Source organism: Apis cerana, linkage group LG8, assembly GCF_029169275.1.
Source record: "Apis cerana isolate GH-2021 linkage group LG8, AcerK_1.0, whole genome shotgun sequence".
Lineage (NCBI taxonomy): Eukaryota > Metazoa > Arthropoda > Insecta > Hymenoptera > Apidae > Apis > Apis cerana.
In genome coordinates, this window is record NC_083859.1 from 2,688,176 (window position 1) to 2,714,504 (window position 26,329).

General features: G+C 23.7%; 3 protein-coding genes and 1 long non-coding RNA gene across 7 annotated transcripts in view; 3 read left to right on the forward strand and 1 right to left on the reverse strand.

Annotated features, from left to right (window-relative positions):
* Positions 1-372: 372 nt before the first annotated feature.
* LOC133666533 (uncharacterized) lies at positions 373-4,183 on the reverse strand. The gene is made up of 2 exons (XR_009830766.1): positions 3,736-4,183; positions 373-693 (listed from the first exon to the last, which is right to left on the reverse strand). It is a non-coding gene; the product is annotated as an uncharacterized LOC133666533 (long non-coding RNA).
* On the forward strand, positions 558-3,698 carry LOC108003452 (zinc finger protein 678-like). 2 transcript variants are annotated; one of them, XM_017065711.3, is made up of 6 exons: positions 558-827; positions 1,113-1,738; positions 1,813-2,106; positions 2,168-2,728; positions 2,801-3,236; positions 3,524-3,698. In XM_017065711.3, exons 1-5 carry the CDS (start codon positions 558-560, stop codon positions 3,234-3,236), a joined length of 2,187 nt encoding a protein of 728 aa, XP_016921200.1. In that variant the 3' UTR covers positions 3,524-3,698. The 2 variants fall into 2 exon arrangements, with proteins under 2 accessions (XP_016921200.1, XP_016921199.1); XM_017065710.3 differs by lacking the exon at positions 3,524-3,698 and having other exon boundaries at positions 2,801-3,368.
* Positions 3,727-9,229, forward strand: LOC108003451 (aftiphilin). Of its 2 annotated transcripts, none has more exons than XM_017065709.3 (7): positions 3,727-3,749; positions 4,183-4,299; positions 4,359-5,548; positions 5,634-5,846; positions 5,911-6,057; positions 6,319-6,379; positions 6,866-9,229. In XM_017065709.3, exons 2-7 carry the CDS (start codon positions 4,197-4,199, stop codon positions 7,432-7,434), a joined length of 2,283 nt encoding a protein of 760 aa, XP_016921198.2. In that variant the 5' UTR covers positions 3,727-3,749; positions 4,183-4,196; the 3' UTR covers positions 7,435-9,229. The 2 variants fall into 2 exon arrangements, with proteins under 2 accessions (XP_016921198.2, XP_016921195.2); XM_017065706.3 differs by lacking the exon at positions 3,727-3,749 and adding an exon at positions 6,595-6,726.
* Positions 9,230-11,298: 2,069 nt separating this feature from the next.
* The window catches only part of LOC108003306 (low-density lipoprotein receptor-related protein 2), a 32,848-nt gene continuing 17,817 nt past the window's right edge, over positions 11,299-26,329 (forward strand). Inside the window, exon 1 of one of the 2 annotated variants that reach the window (XM_017065471.2) lies at positions 11,299-11,889. In XM_017065471.2, coding sequence (XP_016920960.1) covers positions 11,733-11,889 — 157 coding nt within the window. In that variant the 5' untranslated portion in view covers positions 11,299-11,732. Of the gene's footprint in view, positions 11,890-25,084; positions 25,246-26,329 lie in introns of those variants that run through there. The other variant, XM_028669529.2, reaches the window with a different exon arrangement.

Below are 26,329 nucleotides of genomic sequence, written 5' to 3' on the forward strand. Positions count from 1 at the left end.
GATTAGACTCCCTATCGAATTGTTTCGACGATACAAAGACTCAAGTTTAGTTTGCCATGAAAGAATTCTTCCCTTTTCATTTCCAAGGAACGAGGTAATCTGCTCTGAAATACTTTCGATAATACACTATACTTGCGAAGACAAGACTAACTGAAACTATCATTTTTTTTTCTAATTATTTAATAGTAATCTTATGGCGTAACAATAATTTTTAATAACAATAATTTATTTGAACTAGAAGATTGTAATATAACTGTTTAATTATAAAAATGTGATATTTAAAAGATTATATTTAGAGATCAATTTATTAAAAAAAAAGAATTTGAAAAATAAAAATAACTTTTTATATGGTATACAAAGAAATAGAAAAAATTATAAATGATAAAAATATTTTAATCTATATACATTTATATAAAAAAAATATTATAGATTCTATATCATATTTGATATGATACTTCAAATAGTTTAAATAAAAATTAATTCATTATTTAACTTTTGATATTTAAAAAGAAACATAGTTATTAACTTTCTAGATAAAGAATTGGTAAATATCTAATATGAACTGTGGAAAAACGGAGTCAATTAGTACGTTGAGCGAACATGAAGATGATCTCGATGAATTTGAAGGATCAATTATTTGGTCCCAAGAGGAACCACTTTCATCGAATGAAATTTTAGAATTAACTCCAGATCCTGAAAAACAAAATCAATTAAAATCTTTATGCCGTTTATGCGCGGGAGAAACTTTACATCCGATTTATATTTACTCCGAATTCGGTGAATCTTTGAGACTTTTGCATAAAATAAATACTTGTTTAAGTATTAAGGTAATTATTTGTTGAATCTTTTTGTAATGAAAATTATATAAATATATTATAAGTAAATTATAAATAAATTAGGAATATTTTATTAATACGATAGTAAACTAAATTACAAATAAATTAGTAATATTTAATTAGTACGATATTCCGATAACTACGCTAATATTTTAAATAAGTAAAAGAAATTTGTTTTTTATTAATTGAAATTTTTTATTATATATATTTTTTTAAAATAACAAATATTATTAAATATAAACATTAAATGACTATGAACATTATGATTTTTCATAGGTAAAAAAAACAGATCCTCTTCCAAAACAACTTTGTCCAACTTGTGTTGAAAAGATAACTTGGTGTAATGAATTTGATATTCAGTGTATCAGAGCTGAAGAAACTCTTTTTGAAATTTTAAAACAAAAACATTCTTTCAATAATACTAAAAATGATTGTCAGGAAAATTCTCAGGAAAATATAGATTCTTGTCCATTATGCATTGAAGGACGAATGAGAATTTATGAAGAGGATAAAGAAACCAAAAAAGATGTTGAATTATATGATAGTGATATTGTTCTTGAGAGTAGTGATGAGGAACAAATTCCTAATGAAATTAAAATTGATGAAGAACCAGAAAATGAATCCATAACATTATTCTGTTTGGGTACTAAACAAAAATATTTGAAATGCGGAGCTTGTATGAATTTATATCATACAAAAGAAACTTTGGATGAACACAAATGCAAACCTAATTTACAATGTACTTCTAAGCCTTATAAATGTGATATTTGCTTTGCAACTTTTACATTTGAGGAACGGTTACAATTTCATCAACATTTTCATAAAGATGCAAAAGCATTATATTGTGAAATTTGCAAAATTACGTTTGGAAAGGAATTAAAATTATTTTATCATTATAAAAGGTATTAATTTTAAAAATAGAATAATCATGAGAAACCTATTAATGACTATGAATTTATTTGCATTTTATTTGTAGATATCATTGTAAAGATGGTAGAGTATCCTGCTTACAATGTGGAAAATTATTTGAAAATCAAGAAGGATTAAAAAAACATATTTGTGTGGATGGAAAAACAAGACCACATGTATGTGAAGTTTGTTCTAAGGGATTTTGTGATGGCTATACTTTGAAACGCCACATAGTAACTCATCTTCCAGAAAAACCATATAAATGTCCAGAATGTTCTAAAAGCTTCACACAAAAATCAAGATTGAATAAACATATAGCTGGGCACAGTATTATTTTTGAAAACAGTCAAACTATTTGGAGGTATTATATTTGTTTTTATATTATTCTCTTCATTAACATAATTTATTTTTTATAATTTAAGATGCATTTGTTGTGGTGAAACATTTGGAAGTTGTGAATCTGCAGATGAGCACTGTAAAAAACATGAAGATAAAATTAGTCTTATAGAAGAAATGCAAGTATTGAAGCTATATCACTGTGAATTTTGTAGCAGTCACTTTGCAGATATGGATCATTTAAAAAGTCATAGAGAATCACATGTTATTGAGAAACCATATTCTTGCAATCATTGCAACTCTATATTCAAATCCTTCGCAGAAGCTGTTCTTCATTGGAAAGAACATCCAAGAATATTCAAAGTTCTAGTAGTGTTTTTGTGTGAAATATGTGATAGAGATGTTAAAGAATTATCTTTGCTTTATAAGCATAAACAGAAAAGACATCAACCAATACCTAGAAAATCAGAAAAAGGTAAAGAAAAGTTCATTTGCGAACTCTGTGGAAGTATCTTTATAAGTATTGAAGATTTTCAAGAACATGGAAAATACAGATGCTCTAAATTCCCATGTGATATTTGTGGCAGTCTTTTACCAACAGCAAATTCTTTAAATGCGCACAAAAGAAGACACAGTGGACTACGACCGTATATATAATTCTTTTTATTTTAGGTTATGTTAAATTTTGCAACTTTTATAATTTTTTTATTTTTATGTAGGTATGTTTGTAATATTTGCGGTAAAAGTTATACTCAATCCAGTCATATGTGGACTCATAAAAGATTTCATATGGGTGTAAAACCTTATGCCTGTGAATATTGTGACCAGAGATTCACAATAAAGCCAGATCTAGCTGATCATACTAGAAAAAAACATACAAGAGAACGGCCATTCAAATGTGATGTTTGTAACAAAGCATTCTTAACTGGTTCTGTATTTTATCAACATAGACTAATACATAGAGGAGATCGCAGATATAAGTGTCATTATTGTGAAAAAGCATTTACTAGGACAGAAGCTTTAAATAATCACATAAAAATTCATACTGGTGAAAAACCACATGCTTGTGATGTTTGTGGAAGATGTTTCAGACAGAAAGGAGATATGAGAAAACACAGACGAACACAACATATTGCTAAACAAGATGCAAAATAGGTTAAGAATTATTAAAACAATTATTAAATAGTTTAATTTAAATATTTTGTTGTAATTTTTCGTTGTAATTAATAATTTTCATGATGTTATGTTATAGTTAATAAAATGTAAATAAAAGCTTCATAATGGTAATATACTCATACTATTAAAAAATTATAAATAATGAATTTTTTTAAAAAAATGTTATTATTTTAAGGTTATGAGAATATTAAATTTATAACATAGAGTAAAAAACATTATTAAATAATGACATAAAATGTTTTAAATTTGTATTTCTTTAAAAATAGGCGCGATGACAAGCACAAACAGGTGCGCAGATGCAACTCATACAGAACAGGTGATACGACTGATGTCTCGTGATTCATATGAGAGAACCTTACGGTTCTAATGAGTTACGATTGATATAGATAAAGATTGTATACATATAAAGATTGATTTTAATAAAATTGAAATGATGACGAACTACAGATAAAGTCATTTCTTAAGGTGCTTCACGTACCTGATATTTTTTTCGTAAGTTTATGTTCAGCCACATTTTTAATTTTGATTCAAATACTTATTGATTCTGTTTCCGATCTAAATATTATGGTAAAATAAAGTATACAATCAATTAAACTTGATCAATGTTTCTTTAAAATATTTTATTTAATAAGCTCATTCGTTAATGACACATATACCTAACCTAATTAAATTTGACATATGTATATTATCACTATAAAGATATAAATTTTATATATTTTTTAAAAATACTTTAGTTACATTTCAAAAAAAATAATTTTTTTATTTCGAGAATGGAAATAAAGGAAACAATTTTATTTTATTATTATTATTACAATAAAAAATAAATATTTTACATAAATTGAAAAAATCATTTTTTATTTTGTATTTATTTTGTATCTATAATTTGTAATTTTTACAAATTATACAAATATAAATAATTTTTTAGGATTCCAATGAAGAATGGCATTTCCTCCGTTAGTTAGTTCTACACCTCCTCCTTTGGATACTTTTGGAGATTCTGAAGAAGATGAATTTGGTGATTTTACAACTGGAGGCATAGATGGTAATTATAGCATTTCTTATAGAATATCTTTATCTTATGTATTAATATTTACATTATAGGATTATCTGTATCATCAGATTCACCACATAAACTTATTACACCAATTCAAACACCTTTAACATCACAAAATACTTCACCAAAAGTAAATGGTATTCCAGAAAATTCTAAAAATTCACAAACAATTATTCCAATTGTTCCAAAACAAATAATTACAGAAGATCTTCTAATACTTGAAAAAATTAATGATACTGTAAATAAAATCAAACTCAAAACAGAAGTTGAAAATTTTGATGAAATAATAGAAGATAATAGTAAAAGAAATTTGGAAAATATAAACAATAATAAGGAAGTTATTATAGAAAGAAAGGTTTCTAATGGAGTTAATTTATCTAATGAAAGCAATAATTTTAGAGAAAGCGAACAAGAAACCTCTCTCAATAATTTAGAAAATGTAGAACCTTTATCTCTAGATTTAGAAGATCCGAGTGTTGCTCCTGATATTGTACAATCAATAGATGATGATTTTTATAATTATGAACAGTTTGTAGCTTCAAAAAATTGGATTTCTAAGAGTGATACATCTATTTCAAAAACTGATTATTTTAAATTCCAAGATACTTTGAGTAATGTAAATAATTTAAATAAAGATTTTAATATAGAAATTAAAAAAGATTCAAATTTGAATTTGGAAAATACTATTGAAAAGTCAATATTGGAAGATAAGTGTGTACAAAATATAAATATATCCAAAACAAATGATTTTACATTTGAAGTTGATAATTCAAAATTTGATGATTCAAAGAATGAGTTTTCTCAGAGTAATCAAATAAAAAATGAAATTGCTAAAGATCTTCAGTTTTCTCAAAATAAAGATATTAAAATTGAAAATGATTTTTTATCTTCTACATCACTGCCAGATATTTCTAAATGTTCTAATGAAGAATTTGGTAACTTCAAGTATGATTCTATATTGGAATCCTCTATTACTGTGAACCAGGAATTTTCAGAAAATACAGTAGAAATTAATGAAAAAAAAGAAGAAACACTTCAAGATGATGATTTTGGTGATTTTACCAATTTTTCTGAACATACACAATTTAAAGAACTTGGTCAAGCAAATGTATGTGATACAAAAGATGATGATGATTTTGGAGATTTCAATGATTTTGAAACAGCATTTGAACAGTCTATAATAGAGCAATCACAAATCAATATAAGAGACTCAATTTGTCGAATAGAAAATAAAAGTGTGAGTTTTTTCATTTTTTATTTTCTTTATTTTCTTTATTTTTCATCTAATTAAATATTAGAAATTATTATAAATTTTTTTTTAGGCTGCTAACAAAATAGAAGACATAATAACTACAATGTTTTCTATGGAACTGGAACAATGTGAAATTGAAATACAATCATTGATAAATAAGACAGATAAAGTTTGGGAAAGTATAAAAAATGTTGAGGAAACAAATGCTTTGACATATCAATGGGCAAACAGTTCCAGTAATAATATACTTTTGAATTCTCTTGGTATTGATTCTCGCAATATCGTAAGTAACATTTATTTACATATATTGATATGATCAATTGAATGTTAAATTTAAATATTTATAGTTATTTGGACCGAGGTGGAATCCCAATGTTCCAAGATTTGCTGCAAATCTTGGTTTTACTCCACTAGAACCAATTAAAGCTATAATTGATCCTCAACCAGTTGCTTTGTCAAATACCAATAAAATTCCAGCTTCAAATAATTCAGAAGTAAGTTTCAAAATGTAATAGTATTTGGATAAATAGGCATATATTCTATTAATTAATATTTTCTGAAATCAATTTTTACAAAACTACAAATATCAATGAATTGTTGAAGTTTTATTTATTATATCAATTTAAACAAAATTGTACTATGAAATCTCAATTTTCTATCCCCATTAATTATGAGTAATCCTTTTAATTTATTTAAAAAATACTGTATCAATAATGCACAATTGATCGTAATTAATAATGATATAATTTCATTAGGAAGTACCTGCAGCTCAATTCGATTGGAATAGTTCTGGGCTTGTTAATCCTTTAGAAGCTAGTAAGTATTTTGGGCAATATATGTTTATACAAATATATCATAATTTTATTTTAATAAAATTTAAATATTAGATACTTTATTACATATTTTCTTTTATATCATTATATTTTAATTTTAAAATACTTCAGTGCTTATTTTAGTGTACGCTTTTGCAATTATTTTATTTATTATGTGCTAATTGCTGGGAATATTCTTTCATAAATCATATAATCTAGGTGGTGGGTTATCTGCTCTTCTACCTCTGGACTTTTTATGTCCTTTTGATCCTCTATTAACATCCCATAATAACTCCATCAATTCTGAATCCTATCGTCGACCGAGTAGCGCAAGGAATCCTATTAATCATCGTAAGTTTTAGGCTTGTATTTTTATTCTGTGTCTTGTAATTAGAAATATTAGTTTTCTTTATTGCATGTCTATATTGTCATTATCCTTTTGTATTTGAAATCAAAATATTTCATCAAAAAAATTTTTATAAAACGACAGATATCCCAGAAATAAATCGAGAAAGATGCAATTCAACATCAAAAGTGGAAATGATAGATTCTTTGGAAAATGATATTGCAAAATTACAAAAATGTCCACAATCTTCAAAAATGATCGAGCCTTTGCCAACTCCTCGTGCATCAGAATGGAAGAAAAAAACTGAATTCGATATAGGACATAAACAAAAAAGTATTCAAAGAAATATTCCACTGGAGAAACAATCAATGGAAAAGCAATTTCTATCAACAATCGAGAAACAGTATACGTCTGAAAAACAATTTGTACCAATTGAAAAACAGTTTCTATCAAGTGATAAGCAATATTTATCTTCTGATAAATCAATTTTGGGAGACATTTATCGCGGAAAATTCGCGAATAAGAGATCTGGATCTGAACACGTGGTTATGGATAGATTTGGTCGAGTAATGCCAATTCAGTCAGAAACAGCCAGAGTATTAAATCATTTACCTGATCTTTCATTTCTCAGCGCTAGAACTTTAATGCTCGATCGGGAAAATAAGCAGATTGCTTGTGAAATGAGTATTATAAATCGTAAAATGCCTGGCTGAGTAACGTCGGTCTGAGCGCGAGTTTGAAAGGTCAAAACATTCAATAGATCTCTTTCTGTCCTGTGGACAAAATTATAAGATGTAGAAATGAAGGAGAAAAAAATGTTCCGTTAACCTTTCAAACCCACGCTTGGGCCGATCTTTAATGCTAATTTCCTCACGAAGAAAAAAAAAAAACACGACTGATGAAGTATTCTATACTCTTTATTCAGGAAAACAAAGAGATTCAATATAGAATATATATGCGAAGTGGTGAATATCTATTTCCTTACGTTCATAAGAACGTAATACAGATAACACAGATTTTCTATCATTTTTGCATAATAAGATGTCTAGAAAATTTGTACTTACATATATATTTTGTTCACGAAATGGAGTCATGATATTTTATCATTTAAGATATAAAATTGGAATTTTTAATAATTTTCAGATTTCCAGACGCTTTCAAATATTAATAATGAAAACATGACTTTTAATATGTGTTAATTATGTGATATGTAATTTTCTTATGATAATTTAATTACTTCATTTAATTCAGATATGAATATAATCTTATTTTTTATTCTTAAATATGGACCAATTTATAGTTTAAAATAATATCAAGTAATATAAGTCAACTATAACATGATATTTAATTTTACTTATATTTTTAATCATATTTCTAAATATTAAAAAAATTCACATTATTATACAAAATTAATTTGTGAATATTATAATCTATTAGTTAATAATTAAACTTTGCATTCTTATTTTTATTTCTAATGATTTTATTCTAATTTTTTTTCTTAATTAAAGAATGGTTTATTAATACAATTTATTTTTTTAATTAATTAATTTTATGTTTGTAAAGTTCATAAGCATAATGTACTTAATCTTTTATATATATTGACTCTGTTCCGTGAACAGAGATAAAAATATGCAAGTTAGTGGTGCAGCCAGATAGATATGTTATGAATTAATCTTATACGAATATATTAAAAAAGATTCATTGTTAAAAAAAATTATTTAAATAATTAAATAAATTTAATTTTTAAATAATTTTTTTTTAATTATATTTATGTTTCATAATAATAATTCTATGTTATATTTTATATATCTTTTCTTATTCTATAAAAATATACACATATTTCGTTTAATATAAAAAAAAATAATTGCGAATATAATTAAAGGAAAGGATAAAAATTAACTAATCAATTACTTTATTTTTATAATTATATTTTTTTTTCAATAAATTTGAAACTGGCCGTACCACAATCGTAGATAGTCAGTGATTTCGAATATTTAATATTCGAATTAAGATTTAACACTGATAATATAATAACATTCGAAAGGAATTGTCGGAAAATACTTGGCGTTCGAAAGTGACTTAACAAATAATAATAAGATATTGCAAGTAAATATAAAAATATTTGTGAGAAACTCAAATGAGGAAGCTTATACCTTTGACATTTGATAATTATTTTTTGTAGATTGTATGTTCTTATTATAATATAATAATTTTAAGCTCGATTAAATATTCTATTATGAACAAAAAGAGAATTAATCTTGAATAAAAAAGTTTGAAAAAAATTAAAATGATTATAGGAAGCAATGTATAATAGATATATATTTTATTTATAATCTTATTAAAATATTACTTAAAATGTCTGAGGTAGTAAGCAAACAATATTTAATATAATAATAATTTAAATTATAGAAACGTAAAAATGTTATTAATTTTATTAGTTGTATTCTAATATTGTATTACAGATATTATAATTACTTTATTTGTTATAAACATTATTTCAGTTATTATCTAATATTGTTTTATATTTTTCAATTAACCTTTTTTAAATAATATCCTATTTTTTTTAGTAATTATAAAATTATAGTATTATTTAAAATATTCTAAAAACAAATTCTATAAGTAAGTCACATTAGAGAAAAGATCTATATCATGTGATCATTGAACACTAGTCTTTAAATTTATGAAATATTAAAATAATTATCCTTATTTCTATCATATCAATAAAAATATTTATTTTTATTAGTTGTATTAGATTTATTTATAATTAATATTTGTAATTATATTTGTTTATAATTATTGCTTAAATTCAATGCAAATACACATGTGTATATATTCACACATTACTTATTCACGAACCTATATAGATACTTGTATAGAATTGAACACAATCAAGGGAATAAAAATACGGATTTCTTTTTCATTCAATGAGAAGTTTAGGGAAATTAGTAATTTATTACTGTAATTGTGTCCATTATTATACACGTCAGACGTAGTCATGCGCCAACTGGTACGGACAGGTACCAAATGCCACAAGGTCACGACTCGTATGCCCATATACATGGAGGAAGAGAATCAATGCGAGAAGAGGAGAGAGACTTTTTATTGTGTGGCTTAATGTTGCTCTGGCGAAGTCTGCAACCAATGAACAGCAAAATAACAGGTGAAAGAACATACTTACATCATAATAGAAATGTCATGTTTTTACCAAAAATAAATTTTTATGAACTCAATTTCAGAGATTATTTAAATATAATTCTATGAAAATTATATTCATCTTAAAAAAAAAAAAATAAACAGGATGTTGTTATAATTACATTAATAAATTAAGTTAAGATACTAAATAAAACAAAAATAATTATTTATCTTTAATTGAAAATTTAAATTTATATTAATATATATTCTAATTTTGAAAAATTTTAGTGGCGAATTAAAGTTTATTGAGATATGATTTTTTATATGTAATTTTTATATAAAAAATTAATAATATATAAATTTAATTTAAAAAAAATGCGGATATTCATATGCTGCAGACAATAAGAAAAATCGAACATGTATTCTGACATTTGCTTTAACTAATAAACATTTGTGAGAAAATGGAATTAGCAACGTATCATTCTTTCTAGCGGCACCACGGCACGAGTGGCACGGGTGGCACGAGTTTACGCCATACAAATTCATTCACAAACAGTATATGTAAGGACAAATTGCAGGTTTCCCTCTCGAACACATGCCGCTCCCAATTAATTCTGCCGTCATGTAGTTGATCTTCGTCTTTACTTATAAATACAAAGTTATTTTAGATATTATTATTACATTTTTACATATTATTTGATTTTTATGATTTTTTAATTCAAAAATAAATTTTATCATTACTTAAATTTAATTGAAAAATATAAATTAATATTAAAATATTAAAAAATATTTGAAATTTTAATATAATATTTTTAAAAATGTTTTACTATAAGAATAATAAAAAATAAAATTAGTTAGTTTTAAAATATTTTAACTTAAAAGAATTGAAAAAATAAATGCAGATATAAATATTTCAAGTTTATTAATAAAAAAACTTAGAAGAATTCTAAAACAAATGTGAAGTCAGATAAATTTTTCTTCTTTATTTTTGTTCTTTGTATTGTTTTTTTTCAAAGAATAGAAAGACAATTTTTTTTTGAATGTTATTTAATTTTGGAAATAAGATAAAATTATTATAAGAAAATTTTATTTAAAAATAAACTACTATAGTAATTAATAATTTATCTTTTAAAATTCTATTTTCTTCTTGGGATATATAAAAATGTATATATATATTTAATTTAAAAAATTTAAAAAATTATCATTAAATATATAAAAAAAATCAGTAATCTAACATGATTGCTAATTGATTATTTCTAATAATGATTACTTTTACATTGTATTAAATATCCATGTCACAGCGTTCACAGATATTCGCTAGTCAAATACTGTACTGTTTTAGTAGAGAATTTGCCACACGTGGTCCTTAGAATTCCTTTTTGGACATGCGCAGTAGCATTCGTCTTGAGCCGGAATTCCACTATTCAGTGTATATGCGCGCCTTAAAGTTAGTCGTTCGCTGACCGCGGCCGTATAAACATTGTGTGTGAGCCATGAATTGAACTCGAGAGACATTCGTGCTTTTTCGCATTCTTTTTTTTTTTCTTCGTTTTCTTTCAGTTTTAAAAACCGTGTTTGCTTTTCGCTTCAAGAAGAGCACACACGCGTAACAGATTTTTTCTGATAATAAATTTATTGAGATCAATACTTTTAATCCTCGTGTAAAAGAGAAACTTTATTTTATAATACATCGTTTCAAACATTTTTGTTTTTTAATAAATATCATACATACGTTATTTTTTAATACTGATTAAAGTGCATTTAGAAGCTTACGAATTTCGATCTTAGTCACCAGTGTACTATAAAAATCGTGGTGTTAGTCGAATAGTGAAAATAAAAATTAAAGTGTTGTACAGTGTGCGGTGAGAAGGACGGTGCGATGGCAGTGGCTTCGGGGCCACGCCGGCCACGCACGCTCTTCTTCGGTAAATGCGCTCCCAGAAATACTTTTAGGAAGAAAAATCTGTCGTTTTTTGATGGATTTCCATTGATTTTAGTTCTAGCCGGTGTCGTGCAGATTGCTGCCCTTAGATTGGGTAAGTGGATTAATTTCTTTTTTCTAAAAGTAGTTATTTTATATTTTCTATTGTTAGAGAAAAAATGATGATATTTATTTTTGATGAAAATTTATTAATATACAATTTTTATATAAAATATTGTATATGAATAATTTTATACAAAATTTTATATCATATTATAATTTGTTATAATTGCATATATATGCTATTTTATAAATTAATATTTTTCAATATATCGCATTTTAGAATCGTCAAAATGTTCTACAGATTCACATAAGAAAATTGAGTTATTGAAAATACAGTTTTGATTGAATTGTATTTTCGTGATGTTATATTACATTTTTAAGAGAATGTTAATATAATTGAAATGACATTGTTGGTTTTGTATTTTTTTCTATTTTTCCAATGATTAAAGTGTAATAGATTAATGATAGAACAATTGTGTTTCCATTATTTGTTACTATTCTATGAACTTTCATGTTAACTAATTACGAATTCTACAAAGTCAAATATATATACACACTCTCACTCGCCTTTGTTCCATTGGATGAATAGAAATCTGTTTGCTTTCATATATGAAGTAATTGAATTTCTTCTTTTCTTCTCTTATGTGTGACTTAATTTATATTTTGCTATTTAGAGAATCGTATGATTCTTATTGAATAGCTTATTTTCTTAGAACTTCTTAGTTGACATTCAATCAATTGTAAATGTATTTTTTTTTCTTTATTAATATTTTATTAAAAAATTAAATAATAATATTTTATTAATTCATAAAAAATAAATATTCGATTAATGTTTTTGTCATAATCTATTTCATTTTCTTTTTATATGAAAAATATTCCGAAGGATGATAAACAATTGATAAATCGTGGAAAGAACTGTTTACTGTGAATGATATGAATGGTAAAAGAATTATGTGATGACGCAATCGTCATGACCTCAAAATTATTTTTATGACCCCTTTCAAGGCCATTAATATTCTCGGTATTGAAACCCATTTCTTATTGCTTATTTTCAAAAATTATATGTACAGTTATAGACAAAATTAAATTCCGTGTAGTACCGTTATTCTAAAAGAAATTAATATGAAGTGAAGTTAAATTTAAGTTGTGGCAATTAAAAAAGTTTGGAAAAAAATTAAAGCATTAAAGAAATCATTTATTATATTAATAATTAAATTAAATGCATGATTATTAATGTTATTAATCTATCTTGAATGGAAAACTGGGAAAAATTGAGTTTAATTAATAGAATAGAAATATTAATAAATAAATTATATGATAAAATTATAATATTAATATAATATTAATAAATTTTTTAATATTATTTTTATATAATGGAATATAGAAATTTTGAAATGAACTTAAATTAACTATAATTGAAATTTTGAAAAACTTTAAATTTAAAATTTAAATATGAAATATAAATAATAAAGTATAATTTTGATTAAATTTTATTAATAATTTTCATCTACTTAATTTTATTAAAAAATAAAAAATATTTGCAATTTTGCACACATTTTATTTTATTTTTTTTTTTTAATTTCTAATTTTAAATGAAATTTCGAGTAAAGTTATTAGTTAGAATAGTTATTCTCGATCTAATTCTAGTTCTTACAAATGCTATGCTGTTGAAATCGCGGTCGTTTTTGCATTGAAACATCTCCAGTCTCTGCTTTCTCTACTCCCCGCTAGGTGTACGACTTATCGCATGTGCTTTTCCTCGGACGTCCGACTTTTTAAAAATCCCACCTTGCATGAGAATGCATTTAACGAATCGAGTTGAATTTACCGTTAACATCAGTTGCCGCTATAACTTTTGTTTTATGAAATGTATGTAATTTGTGTAATTCTAATCCTTGCATCGATAAAAGTCAATAGAATTTTAAAAATTATTGAATCTATTTGAACCATTTATTTCTATTTTTTTTAATATATATAATTTCATATAAACCAAAAAAAAAAAATTGTAAAGTAAAAATTTAAAATCAGTTTGTTAGAAAATTTGTTAGAAGTTTTGAATATATTTCTAGAATTAATTTATGATAGAATTAACATGTTTTATGAAGAGAATATTCGAGTCAGTTTTATAAAAAAAAAATTTTATATATTTTATTATACACAAATATGAAATAATATATGAAAAAAAAAGAAGATAAGTAATGACTTTGAAATTTAAAGATGGGCTTTTCTAAAAGATAAAATGTAAGTCGATATTTTCGAATAAGGAGATCAATCAATTATCGATCTTGTTTCTGTACAAATGCAATGTAACTAATCGAATTATACTAGAAAAATTTTAAATTATTAAAACTTATAAGAATTTTTTTAAAAAATATTTAAAATGATAAAATTACACATGTTTATGCTTTATCAATTAAAAATCAGCTATTTAACTCAGGTGATTGCGCCATTTGGTCACATGAGACTTGAAGAATATGCAAACGATCGTAAAATGAGCAAATATTTGTAAAGTAATTTTATTCTTTTTAATAAATATTTTATCAAATGTTAAAACTTTTAAATCAACTACGAAATTACATTTTTGCAATATTTCTGGAATAATTATAATTATTTGATTAATCATGATGCAATTTTGAATGTTTTGATGCATTTTCTTATTCTTTATTCTTATTTTCTAATCTTTCCGGAAAGAACAGTGCGATGTTCGCGATAGCAAACGAAATAAACAGACAAACATCACGAGGCACGCAATCTTTACGAAACCGGTTCCTCTTATAGCTTTACGTATAAACTGATCAGCATTTTTTTGAGAATGAAACGATGTATGTAGTTTCATGCAAGTTTTTTTATTTTCATGTAATTATTTTATGCAAAAATTATAAATCTTACAATGGACTATTTTATGGAATGTTTTATCGTTACGGTGTTTTTTTTTTTTGATTTTCTGTTTTAATTTTCAATAGTTAATTTCATGTTAAATTAATTATATTTAATTAAATTTTGTTAAATTCTTAAATAGTAGAATGATCAATACGATCAAGGGCTATTGACGCGTATTTTTTAATGTATTATCCACACGAGTCTAAATCTCGAAGAGAGGAAAACCGGTTTTTCGAACTCGTAATAAACATGAAGAAGAATGCTCCGAATTCTCGAAGATTTCCATTTCTTGAGCTTCTTCCAAATTCTATTTTACGAAATTTTATAAAAATTTTTCTTTTTATAATTAGAATCCTATTGCCAAATATTTAATATTTCCATTTTTGTATATTTTTTTCATCTTTGTATTATCTAATGACTATAATTATCTCTAATTGTTAGTTATATTATCAATAAAATTTAAAATATATAAAATTAAGAATCTTAGAAATCTCTATAACATAATAAGAACTATAATATAGTACTAATAAAAATATGAATTACGAATATATATAATATTTTTAAGATATCTTAAGTTTTTTTCTAATATTTTATCGTAATTTTATATTAAAATTAAAAAAAAAATATCGATTTAAATATTAATTTATCAGAAAAATATATTATTATGAATATAAGTTAAATGACAATTTGAAATAATTGATAAATTTAAAATCAATTGAAAATCATATTTTATAAGTAAACAATTAAAGATTAACGAAAAAATTTGTTATAATATTAGATTTTTAATTGCATATTAAATTTAAATATTTTTAAAGACTCAATTATCATTTTAACGCAAAATCTTGATAATTTTTAACATTAAAAATTTTTTTTTAATTTTACAAATATTATGTAATAATCATCATTGTATTTTCTACCTAAGTACTTCTCATGTCAGGGGATCACTGAACTACCAAAAAATTGTTAAAAATATGAAAAAAAGTTCAAGTATAGTTATGGATCTGAGTAACTCGATACCTACTGTTTTGAGTGATCGTTGTATTATATTTCAACCATAAGAAGAACGTGTATAATTTTACACTGAGAAGTAAAATATAAGATATTATTTGGATAAGTAGATTTTCAAATTTATATTTTTAAACATTCTATAATAATGAAACCTGACTATTAATAATGAAAATTCGGATAATTACATTATACAACTTGATTACTAATCTCACAAATATAATCTATAATCAATATATTATTGACTATAAATAAATATATAGTATGTGAAACATAATTTCAAGATTAAGTTCATTTCGGTATCTAAAATTTTAATGATTATATCTTTAATTATTAATTCAATAAATAATTCAAAACTTTATTAGATGCTTGAAATTATCTAATTCAAGATATTATAATTTATTGTTATTATATGTATATATCACTAATAGGTATATGAAAATTTACGATTTATCTGCAAATTATCGGACAATTTGTGATTTTAACGACTTTTTAACTTACGACTATTAAAGTAAGATATAAGTATAGTCATATATAATTTCTTTTCATGAGTATGACAGAGGAACTTTCTCCTTCTTTGGAAGAAGAAAGAAGGAATTAGAGCTTACAAACTCAGACAACTCTCGAGTGCAAGGTTCTTGAGTTTCATCGACTTGCTGATTCGTGCTACTTTTTTTTCCTCGTACTAATAACTGCACGCTCATCGTATAGAAGGATTTAACCGAATAACAAAAACTGATTAATAATAAAATATAAATAACACGCAATGCCAGTTAATAAATTACTGACTATATAAATATCTTTTATTAATGCAAAATTTTTTTACTTAAATGATTCTTAATTAGTTTTTTTAATTAATCTTAAAGAACTTAATTCCTTATAAAAATGAATTAAATAAATTTTTTTAATTTTAATGATATTTTTATAATAAATTAGGATATTATAATCCGATTATTTAATCCAGGTACTTTAACGATCATGAATTTAATGATTTTCTATCGATGTACCGCTATCCTCTTGTGTATTCAGGAAACATCATTTCCTTTGACCTCGAAGAAAAAACGAAGCTCGTCCATATTGTGGTATTTAGATGGTTGCTTAGACTAGTGGAAATATTTTTTATAGTATTTTGAAATTTTTTTTTGTTTTGTTCATTTAATTTTACTTATTTTATTATATATATTGTATATTTTATAAGTAATAATTATAAGAATGAGAAAGAATCACATAATATATATAAGTTTTTTGACTACAAATATGATTAAAAATAAAAAATTTAAAATCATTTTATTCCTCTACATGTTTCACTATATGTATTGAACTATTGATTATGATTAGTCATAAAAAATATTAATACTAATTAATAATCATAGCATAATTATTATAAAATCTTATCTTTAATTATATATATTTATATTATTAATGACTAAATTGTAGATGTTTATATTAATGACTAGATACAAATTTATTTATGAATCTATATTATGAATTACAAAAATAAAAACTAAAGAAAAGATTGTTTCATTTATCACATTTATAATGATTTTATTTTAGATATATGTATGTATATATTTTTGAATATGTCAATATTTCACATTTTTTTACTTTTTTAATTTTCTTTAAATGTATAAATATTTTATTGATAGATGTAACAAAAATTACCAAATTTAATTACTAAGCGTGCATAGTTTTTTAATATTTGACGCGAAATTAAAAATTATTACTAGAGTAAGACGCGGTATATTCGAAACTATAACGATCATATTTATTTCAAATATTTTTTAGAAACTTCTATATTTCATGATTGATATAGATTCATCAAATTTGTACGAGTATTTGTATTGTACGAGTTTTCATATTATACAATTGTATTTTATTATAGCGAGTTATTTAATTTTTTTGAGAGGATTTATAAGGATTATAATTTTCAATTTATCTTATGTTGTAAAGAATTATCCTGAAAAATTTGATTTTATTTAAGAAACTAACAATATAATATTAGATATATGAATGCGCTCACAGGCGTGTAAAGTGTGCCATTGCGAATTACTCTCCATTGCAGATAAAAATCAAGAGTTGGAAGAATTTATTCAGTGAAAAGATATTGTACAGTATCTCTATAATTTGAAAATAAATTATAATGAATCACTAAAAATTTTACATTTTAATATTCATAAGATTTTTATGAATTTTTTTAATAATAAATTGATTGTTTAATGTAAATAAGATTGAAATAATATATATATATATATATATATATATATATATATCAAAAAATAATCTACAATACATATTTTAAAATTTTTATTTTATATAATAATTAGAAATTTAATGACATTATAAATTTTTTATCTGATCTCTGTATATAGTACTCAAGAAAGAGAGTTAAAAAATATTATATTGTTTTAAGATGAAATTTAATCTTCTCAAAAATTTTTATGAAAATTTTTTATGTAAATTTTTTATTTTTAAGAGATTTATAAGAGATATTTATGCAAATACAATATTTTAATATTAGATTTAAATGGATATCATGTCTTATTATTATCGAGAATATTGTTTCATGATTGTACAGGAAATGTTTCATAGCAAAGCTGTCGTAGGCGAAATATCCTGTCCGATACCTTCAGAGTTGAGCCAGGTTGGCAGGTTTCAGGCTGGCAGGTAAAGTCGGTAGGCGGATCGAGGTTCATTGACCTCGGCCTAGCGGCCGACCGGATAGCGGGACCATGCCTCCCCGATTCTACGTTCTCCTTCCATCTTTATACCTTCCTCCCTTTCTTTTTTCTTTTCTCCGTCTCTTTTTCTTTGTTTCTATGTTCCCATCCACGTTTCATGTATTGCAATAACTGGCTACTTGACTATTGCTCTTTTGGAAACCAATCAATAGAGGTTAACTCTCGTAATCCTTCAAGATGTTTTTGTATTTTATAAGATAAATCAATTGAGATCAATTATAACGGATTATTTTTCCATAAAACAACGAGATGAATATTTTTTTTATGTGATAGGTTTTTGAATATTTGAAAATTCAAGTTATGTGCTATATATATTTATTACAATGAATAATGAATATATTGCATGTTTTTTTGAAATTTTGAATTTTTATGGAAAAAATAAATTATAAAAACAAAAATTTTTTTAATATTCATAATTTATTTTTTTATATAAATATATTAATAACAATATATATATAAATTGTAATTAAGACTTACAATTACAGACTTTAATTGTAATAAATGGATTATTATTTGAATGATAGGATAACCAATCAATTACTACATTGACTCGATAATAAATCAACAAGTAATAAAAGCTATAAATAAATTAATAAGTTATGCATACGATAACTAAAAAGATTCAAGGTTGAATGAACGACTGAATAAGTGCAGAGACAAAGAAGATAAAAGTTTAGAGATCCCATTGATTTGTTCACAAGTTAATCGCGTGGGAAACTGCAACTTTCACCTATGAGATTATGAGAGGATTCGAATAGCACGAATCTAACGGTTCTGTTGACTGAATTGCTGTTGACTGAATTGCAATCCTTAATGTCAGCATGCAAAGATGGTACTAGTTGATTTATATATTATTTTCTTTTTTTGCCAATTTTCAGTAAATGTAATGCATATAGATTACATTTTTGTTTATTCAGATATTGAAGCATCTTTTTTGACTATTAACTTAATCTAGCTTGGAGAATCTAATAATTATCATTACTTTTTTTTCATTAATTTAATCTCTTAGAATATTTTTAAAAATAATAAATATATAGTAATAATACTTACATAAAATAAAATAGAAAAAAATATTAAAAATAATTATGAAAAATTAATTTAATAATGTGGGATGTAATGTTTTATTATGAATTTTAATTTTCTAGAAAAATAAAGTTTGAAAATTTTATTATTTAGTAAAATAATTTACTAAAGTATTTATTCTAATAAATTATAATATTATTCTATGTTTTATATTTGCAATTACTATTATATATTATATAATTATAATAACAATATTATATATTATATATTATATAATTTACAATTTATTATTTACTATTAATAACTTCTATAAAAAATTAATATTCATGTTATGAATTCAATTTTTTATCTAAAATTAATAATTCGTAATATTTATTTTTGTTTATATGTAATTGCACAAATATATTAAAAAATACATACGTATTTATGAAATAATTGCTTTAGTATATGAAATGTTTATTGAAAATAATAATATATAAAAGAAACAGGTAAATTATTAGTGGAACTTTACTAACCAGTCATTGTAAATGTGAATCGTAGCGAACGACCTGGAAACCTTTAACAAGCATTGAGCCACGATTGAAGAATATCAACGAGAAAGAATGCTAGGTTGTTTCTATTCGAGATTTTTAGTTTTTCTTTCTTTGATCCTAGTAAAACGTTCATTATCTCTTTTTTCTAATTTACAAACAATGATGTGTAATAAACTTTTAAAAAATTACAATTATATGTTGCATTATATACATATTTTTACAATATTAATGAATAATATTATTAATATGCTATATTACTTGCTTGAAACTATATTTAATGAAATATATAATTATAAATAATTTATAAAAATATAGTATCTGTTATTATGATAATATAACTATAATATTATTGCATTAGTGATTTTTTTTTACAAAATTATTATTTTATATATGTAACTATATAATAATATTGTTGCCTTTATATATGTTGATATTGATAATGAATGAAAATGATTGATAATGATATGAATATTATATTAATATTATAAAATAATAATTGTAATTATAATAGTTTATTAAATAATATTATTTAATTCGAAATAGTTGATTATCTCTTTATTAGAAAGAATGTGATTTAATTAAATCAGTTTAAAGAGTGTACTATAAAGTTTGTAGTTTAGTGAGGAGAAACGCGTGATGCACATGGAAGACTAACGATGTTGGCTTTATAAAGCGGAATCAACTCTAACGAAAGGAAGTGCACCACGGGTGCTATGATGGTTGAAATTGGAACAAGCATACAATAAGCTCTTATTGCTTGAAACAGAACCATCTCGAGGATTTTGTTCTTTTTTTATCCATAACAATTATCAACAATACTAAATACTTCCTATTATAAAACTAACTACCATTAAGGATATCGTTCACAGTATTATTCATACTATTTCTTGTTAATTTAATTATAAAAAAAATTTTAATGATTTAGAAAAATTTAGATATCAAAAACGCGATAAAAATATGGAAAATAATTTAAGATTTTTATTTTGCTAATATCATTTTAAAACATAATAGAAATCTTTCGTCTTGTGTATTGTTGATTGAAAGCTCTAAAGTGAATTAAGCAAGTTGAATCAACGAACGATGGCAATCGAAACGCACGTAAATATGTAGGTGTGCCATTCAACCGTTCGACTCATTTCTACTGTACTTGTAGTACGTGTCTACAAGGCCATGAAGAGACGAACGTTCGATTAATGCTGTGGGTGAAGGGAGCTTCTTTAAACACTGTTTACAATGTATTATTTGTTATGAGACTAATCTCTTCGATATATTTTCATGTATCTTATTTGTTTTCATTACACATTTGAAAAAAAATGAAATTGTATATTTTTGATTTAATAATTTTTATAATTAAATTTTTTATTTTTTAAATATCCTTTTCTAGAATAAAAATTTTAAATCATCGATAATGGACGATTAGACAGATTGGAATTTTATATATGGCGACATCTATGTAAAAAATCATGAAGTTTGATGAAGTTGTTTCTCAGTCGAATAAAAAAGATACCATAAGCGAATAACTTAAATTAATAAATTTAATAAGCGATTCTTTTCATATATATAAGTTAAAGTTTCGTGAAAGTTTCTTATACAGTTTCTTATACTTATACCAAATATATGTGTGAAAATGTGAAAATATCAAGTCACACAAGAACTATTGTTTCGTTTTTATCATCGTTCTTTTAAAAGCAAAGGGTCAGCCATATTTTTATAGGAGAATCCATGACAATAAGCTTTATGGAAAGAACGAATTTACTTTTAATTACTTAAATTTTTTTTATTTAATTTTTTAATTAATTCGCCATTTAAAATCATATTTTCTATGAACTTATAAAATTTCCATAGATGAAATTTATATATGTATAAATTAAATTTAAAGAAATTTTTTGAGAAAAAAATTATCGAAGTCTACTCGTTTATATTTATATTATATTTTATATTTATATTTTATATTTATTTTTTATTTTATTTACACAAGTAATTTTTAGTTCAAAGATTTGTTTGATTATTTTTGACATATTGATATTGAATATTGTATAATATTAAATTTAATGCATGTAATATCAAAGTAACTTCATTTTTTATGTATATATTTAAAACATTTTATGAAAATTATCTTATTGTATAATTAAAAAGAATTATTATATATTATGAAAATTTGCTTTAAAATTTACAATTATTGATAAATATTGATAAATATTGAATTATTAATAAACATTTTATTGATATACATTTTAAAATAGGATTATGATAAAAAATCATCTTTATTTATACAATTTAGATTATTTAAAAATTTATTTATTATTATTATACATTAAAGCGATTTTGAATAAAAAAAGCAATATAATTATTGCAATTTCGAATTAAAAGTAATATAAAGGAAATAATTTATTCAATTTTCTTATTTCAGTTGTTATAAGTAGAAATCAAAAGTTAATATTGAATTTATTTTTTAAATACTTTCAAATATATAATTCAATTAGTATCATCATTCAGAAATTGTAATTGAATCGAAAAGACAGAGATATAGAATTAAGAATTGAATTTTCGCACCTCATTTCGATATTCTTTATACGTTCCAGGTCATATTTCGGGTCATTATTCTCTTTCTCTCTTTGTTTGGTCATGAAGAATCTAGATTGAACGACAGAACTAGGACAAGGCTGTATTTATCAGTCATCCGTTATATGACACGTCGAGATTCTTCAATTCCGTTGTAAACGCAAATTATAGGCTATTAAGACCTTTTTTTTATAGTTCTTTTTACGATTGAAATCAGGAAAAAATAATAAAGAAGTTGTTACTTGAAATAGAAAAAAAATATTCAAAGTTATTACTTTACACAAACTTGATTTAATCATATTAATATTAAGAAATGAGTATTCAAATAAATTAATATACTGTTTATATTATGTAAGGAGATTAATACGAATTTTTATGATATTATATTTTTATATGATTTATATATTATAGTTTTGATAAGATAAAGAATATTGTAAAGAAAATGCAATAGATCAATGAGTCTCTATGTCAGCAACTAAAGATTAAGGTAATTGTTGATATATATTCTAGTTTCATTGATTTTAAAAAAGAAATTGTATTGCATTAATTTAATTATTAAATATAGTTATATATAGATATATATTTGCATATATGATAAATAATAATCATATGATAAGAAAATAATACAATCATAGATTTCAATATTGTAATATTGTAATAATAATTGTAAATAGTTTTAGTGATATATTTATAAAATTATACGTGTAATGTTGTAAGATTAATCCATCAAGGATAATTAGATATTCGAATATGTATATTCACATTATTATTACAATCAGTAAAAGTGATTTCTAACCATTGAGATTCTTTCAGACATGTAAAAACAGATTTACTATTTTATGACTATAGTATTAATACAACGAATGCTTTGTGTGAGCAACCGACCGCTCTAGCGTAGACTTTAAACATAAAATCATAAAATTTGTGCCAGGCGATTGAATATCTTCCAAGGATAACCAACGAGGGAATCTATTAATTATAAGGTATTCTAACTAAATTCATTAATTTCATTTAACATTTTTATTCCAAAATTAAAAGAAATGATCGATATTTTATTCAAATTTGTACGAATATTTCTTTAAAAAAAACATTTTCAAGAAATTATTTTCCAAAAATTCCAATTCGAATTCATCAGTGGTTTCCTCGATCAGGAGTCTATCGAGCTTCTTGACTAGAGAAGGTCGCGAGAGGATCATGCAAAAAAGTGGCGAGGAATGAAGGTAGGCGAGTGCACTTCTCTGAGCTTCCCCCTCTTTAACTCTCCTTCACGACTTCTGATCAAGTCTCGCTGAGGCTGGCCGAGTCTACCGACGTGCTGTCGGTACCAGGGCGCACCGCCTGGTACGAGCGGTGCACTGTCTTCCTCTTTCCCGTCACCCTCTTAGCTATGGTTGTCTCAGTTCGATTCATTGCGCTTCTCTGTTTCTCAAATTGCTGATACAGCACACCTCTGTTCATGACGTATACTTATGGAGATGAGAAAATTCGCAATCTGCATAAGAATATACAGAAAAGGATTATTGCTATCGATGATTTATTAATTAACATTATGAACATTAAATTGTTTGAGAGCATATATTAAGTTGAATTAAGTTGAGACATAGAATTAGATTTTAGGTTGTATTAAATATTTGTTTGAATATTTTATTTTAATATTGTATTTTTTTATTAGGAAAGAAAGATGGAAATTGAAAACTGAAATTCTTTGTAATTTGAAAAAACAAAAGCTGAAGCATCTTTGCACATCAAATTTTGTGTTTTTTTTTTTTTTGTAATTAAAATTACATTTTCCTTGAGATTTCATATATTGTATGTTAATATCTTGTATGTGTGTGTGTGTATATAGAATAATTATAAAGTTGAAATATGTTATTAGTATAAAAAACATGATTACAGAATATTATATAAAAATAATTATATATAATATATATAAAATTATATTATTAAAAAAAAATATTCATAAGATAATATCATAAGATAATATATTTTGAAAATTAAAAATTCAACTTAAATTTTAAAGAATTAATTATATTTTAATTTAATGATATATATCACGAATTAAAAATATTATTTGAAAAATTTTAAACATTTATGAAATTCTAGGCACGTCAGGTAATATAGCATTAAATAATATGAAAAATGTTTACTATATAAAACGTGTCATTTTTAATTCCGCAAAAAATCGCTTATTTTCTAACCAAGGACATGTTTTTTCGTGACCAGAAATAATAAAATATTTCCAAATTAAATATCTTTGCACGAAATGAAAATATTAATGCTTTTATTTTTCATTTCTTCCTTTATTTTTTATTTAAATTTAAATTTTCTATTTATGTTTTCATTTATGCTTAGTTACTTAAGTTAAATATTGTTCGTTTAAATTTATATTAATTTTGTTAAAACCTTGTTAAAACTTTAAAAATCAATAATATTTTATTTTAATATGATTGTAACTTTAATTGGTGTCATGTCCCTAGGGACATATCAAAAAATATTCCTATATGATATATAGTGATGTGCATGGCGATGTACATGGTGATGTACATGATGATGTATCCTTATAATTTTGTGATAGTAAGAGCCAATATTATTGAGTGTACGTCATCAAACGAGAAAGGCTAAGCATCCTGTTGATGTTATCCTTGAAAGGATGCACATATATGGCAGGTAGGTACGTGCTAGATAACCGATTACAGCTAGATTCCGTTGAGATTCTATCTGTTCGATGGTACCAGTTGGTACCGTTCTATCTCTGATCCATAGATGATATTTTTCTATTTCTTTTCGTTGTCTTTTTTATTATTTCATAATAATTCTTTGATGAATTAGTTTAATGAAAAATAGGATTTTTAACAGTAAAAATCTTTAAATTTACAATTTAATGATTATTTAGAATTTGAATAAAAAAGCCTTCGGTTAAATTTTTAAAAGTTTTAAATTTAAAGACTTTTCTTATCGTTTTGTTATTTATTATTATTGGTTTTTTGTTATTTATTTTGCCTAAAATTTTCAAAGCATTATTAATAACTTTTTTATTTATTGTTAGTACTTATATGTATATGTGTTATATCAAATTATCTTTATAGAATTAAAAATGTTATCTTTTTCTTTTACTTCAAATATGTTCAAATAAATAATAAAAAGAAAGTAAGATATATAAATTAGATCGCTGTAGTTCATTTAATGAAAATGTCTCGTGTTAAAATTTTATGATTTGCACTCTCCTAATTATGTATGTAATTATAATAGCGCGTATACATGCAATATGGATTGAGAACGGAGCTTGTTCTCATGTATTGAAAACTTTCTATAAATTTTATAGAAAGTTAGTATAGTATGAAAAAAATCAAAATCATTGTGTTATTTTTCTCTCTTTCTTTTTTTTTTATAAAATGTAACAGCAAGTAGTTAATTGATAATTTACTTCATTCCAATCTATTTCAACAAATTTTTCATTAGAACATTTTATATAAAATTAATATAAAATTAATCATATTTATTATCTTACATATTAATATTTCACTACAACAACTTTTTTTATTCAAATATTCCTAGTAATATTCATTAATTTTTAATGATCAACTAAAAAATTTTTTAAAACTATATTTTATATCCACATAAATAATATTACATATTCATGAAAATATTTAAAATATTTATGACTATGGAATCTTATCTTACAAAACTTTCAAATTTTCTTAATATTTTTATTATTTAAAATTGAAAAGAATGTATCTTAACCTGTCACATT

Excerpts from the sequence above, each read along its gene's own strand:
- LOC108003452 (XM_017065711.3), top strand. The coding sequence starts at position 558 with ATGAACTGTGGAAAAACGGAGTCAATTAGTACGTTGAGCGAACATGAA. Across the intron at positions 1,739-1,812 it reads TTATTTTATCATTATAAAAG|ATATCATTGTAAAGATGGTA; the intron begins GTATTAATTTTA and ends TTTTATTTGTAG. Across the intron at positions 2,729-2,800 it reads AGACACAGTGGACTACGACC|GTATGTTTGTAATATTTGCG; the intron begins GTATATATAATT and ends ATTTTTATGTAG.
- LOC108003451 (XM_017065706.3), top strand. The coding sequence starts at position 4,197 with ATGGCATTTCCTCCGTTAGTTAGTTCTACACCTCCTCCTTTGGATACT. Across the intron at positions 5,847-5,910 it reads GTATTGATTCTCGCAATATC|TTATTTGGACCGAGGTGGAA; the intron begins GTAAGTAACATT and ends AAATATTTATAG. Across the intron at positions 6,058-6,318 it reads CAGCTTCAAATAATTCAGAA|GAAGTACCTGCAGCTCAATT; the intron begins GTAAGTTTCAAA and ends TAATTTCATTAG.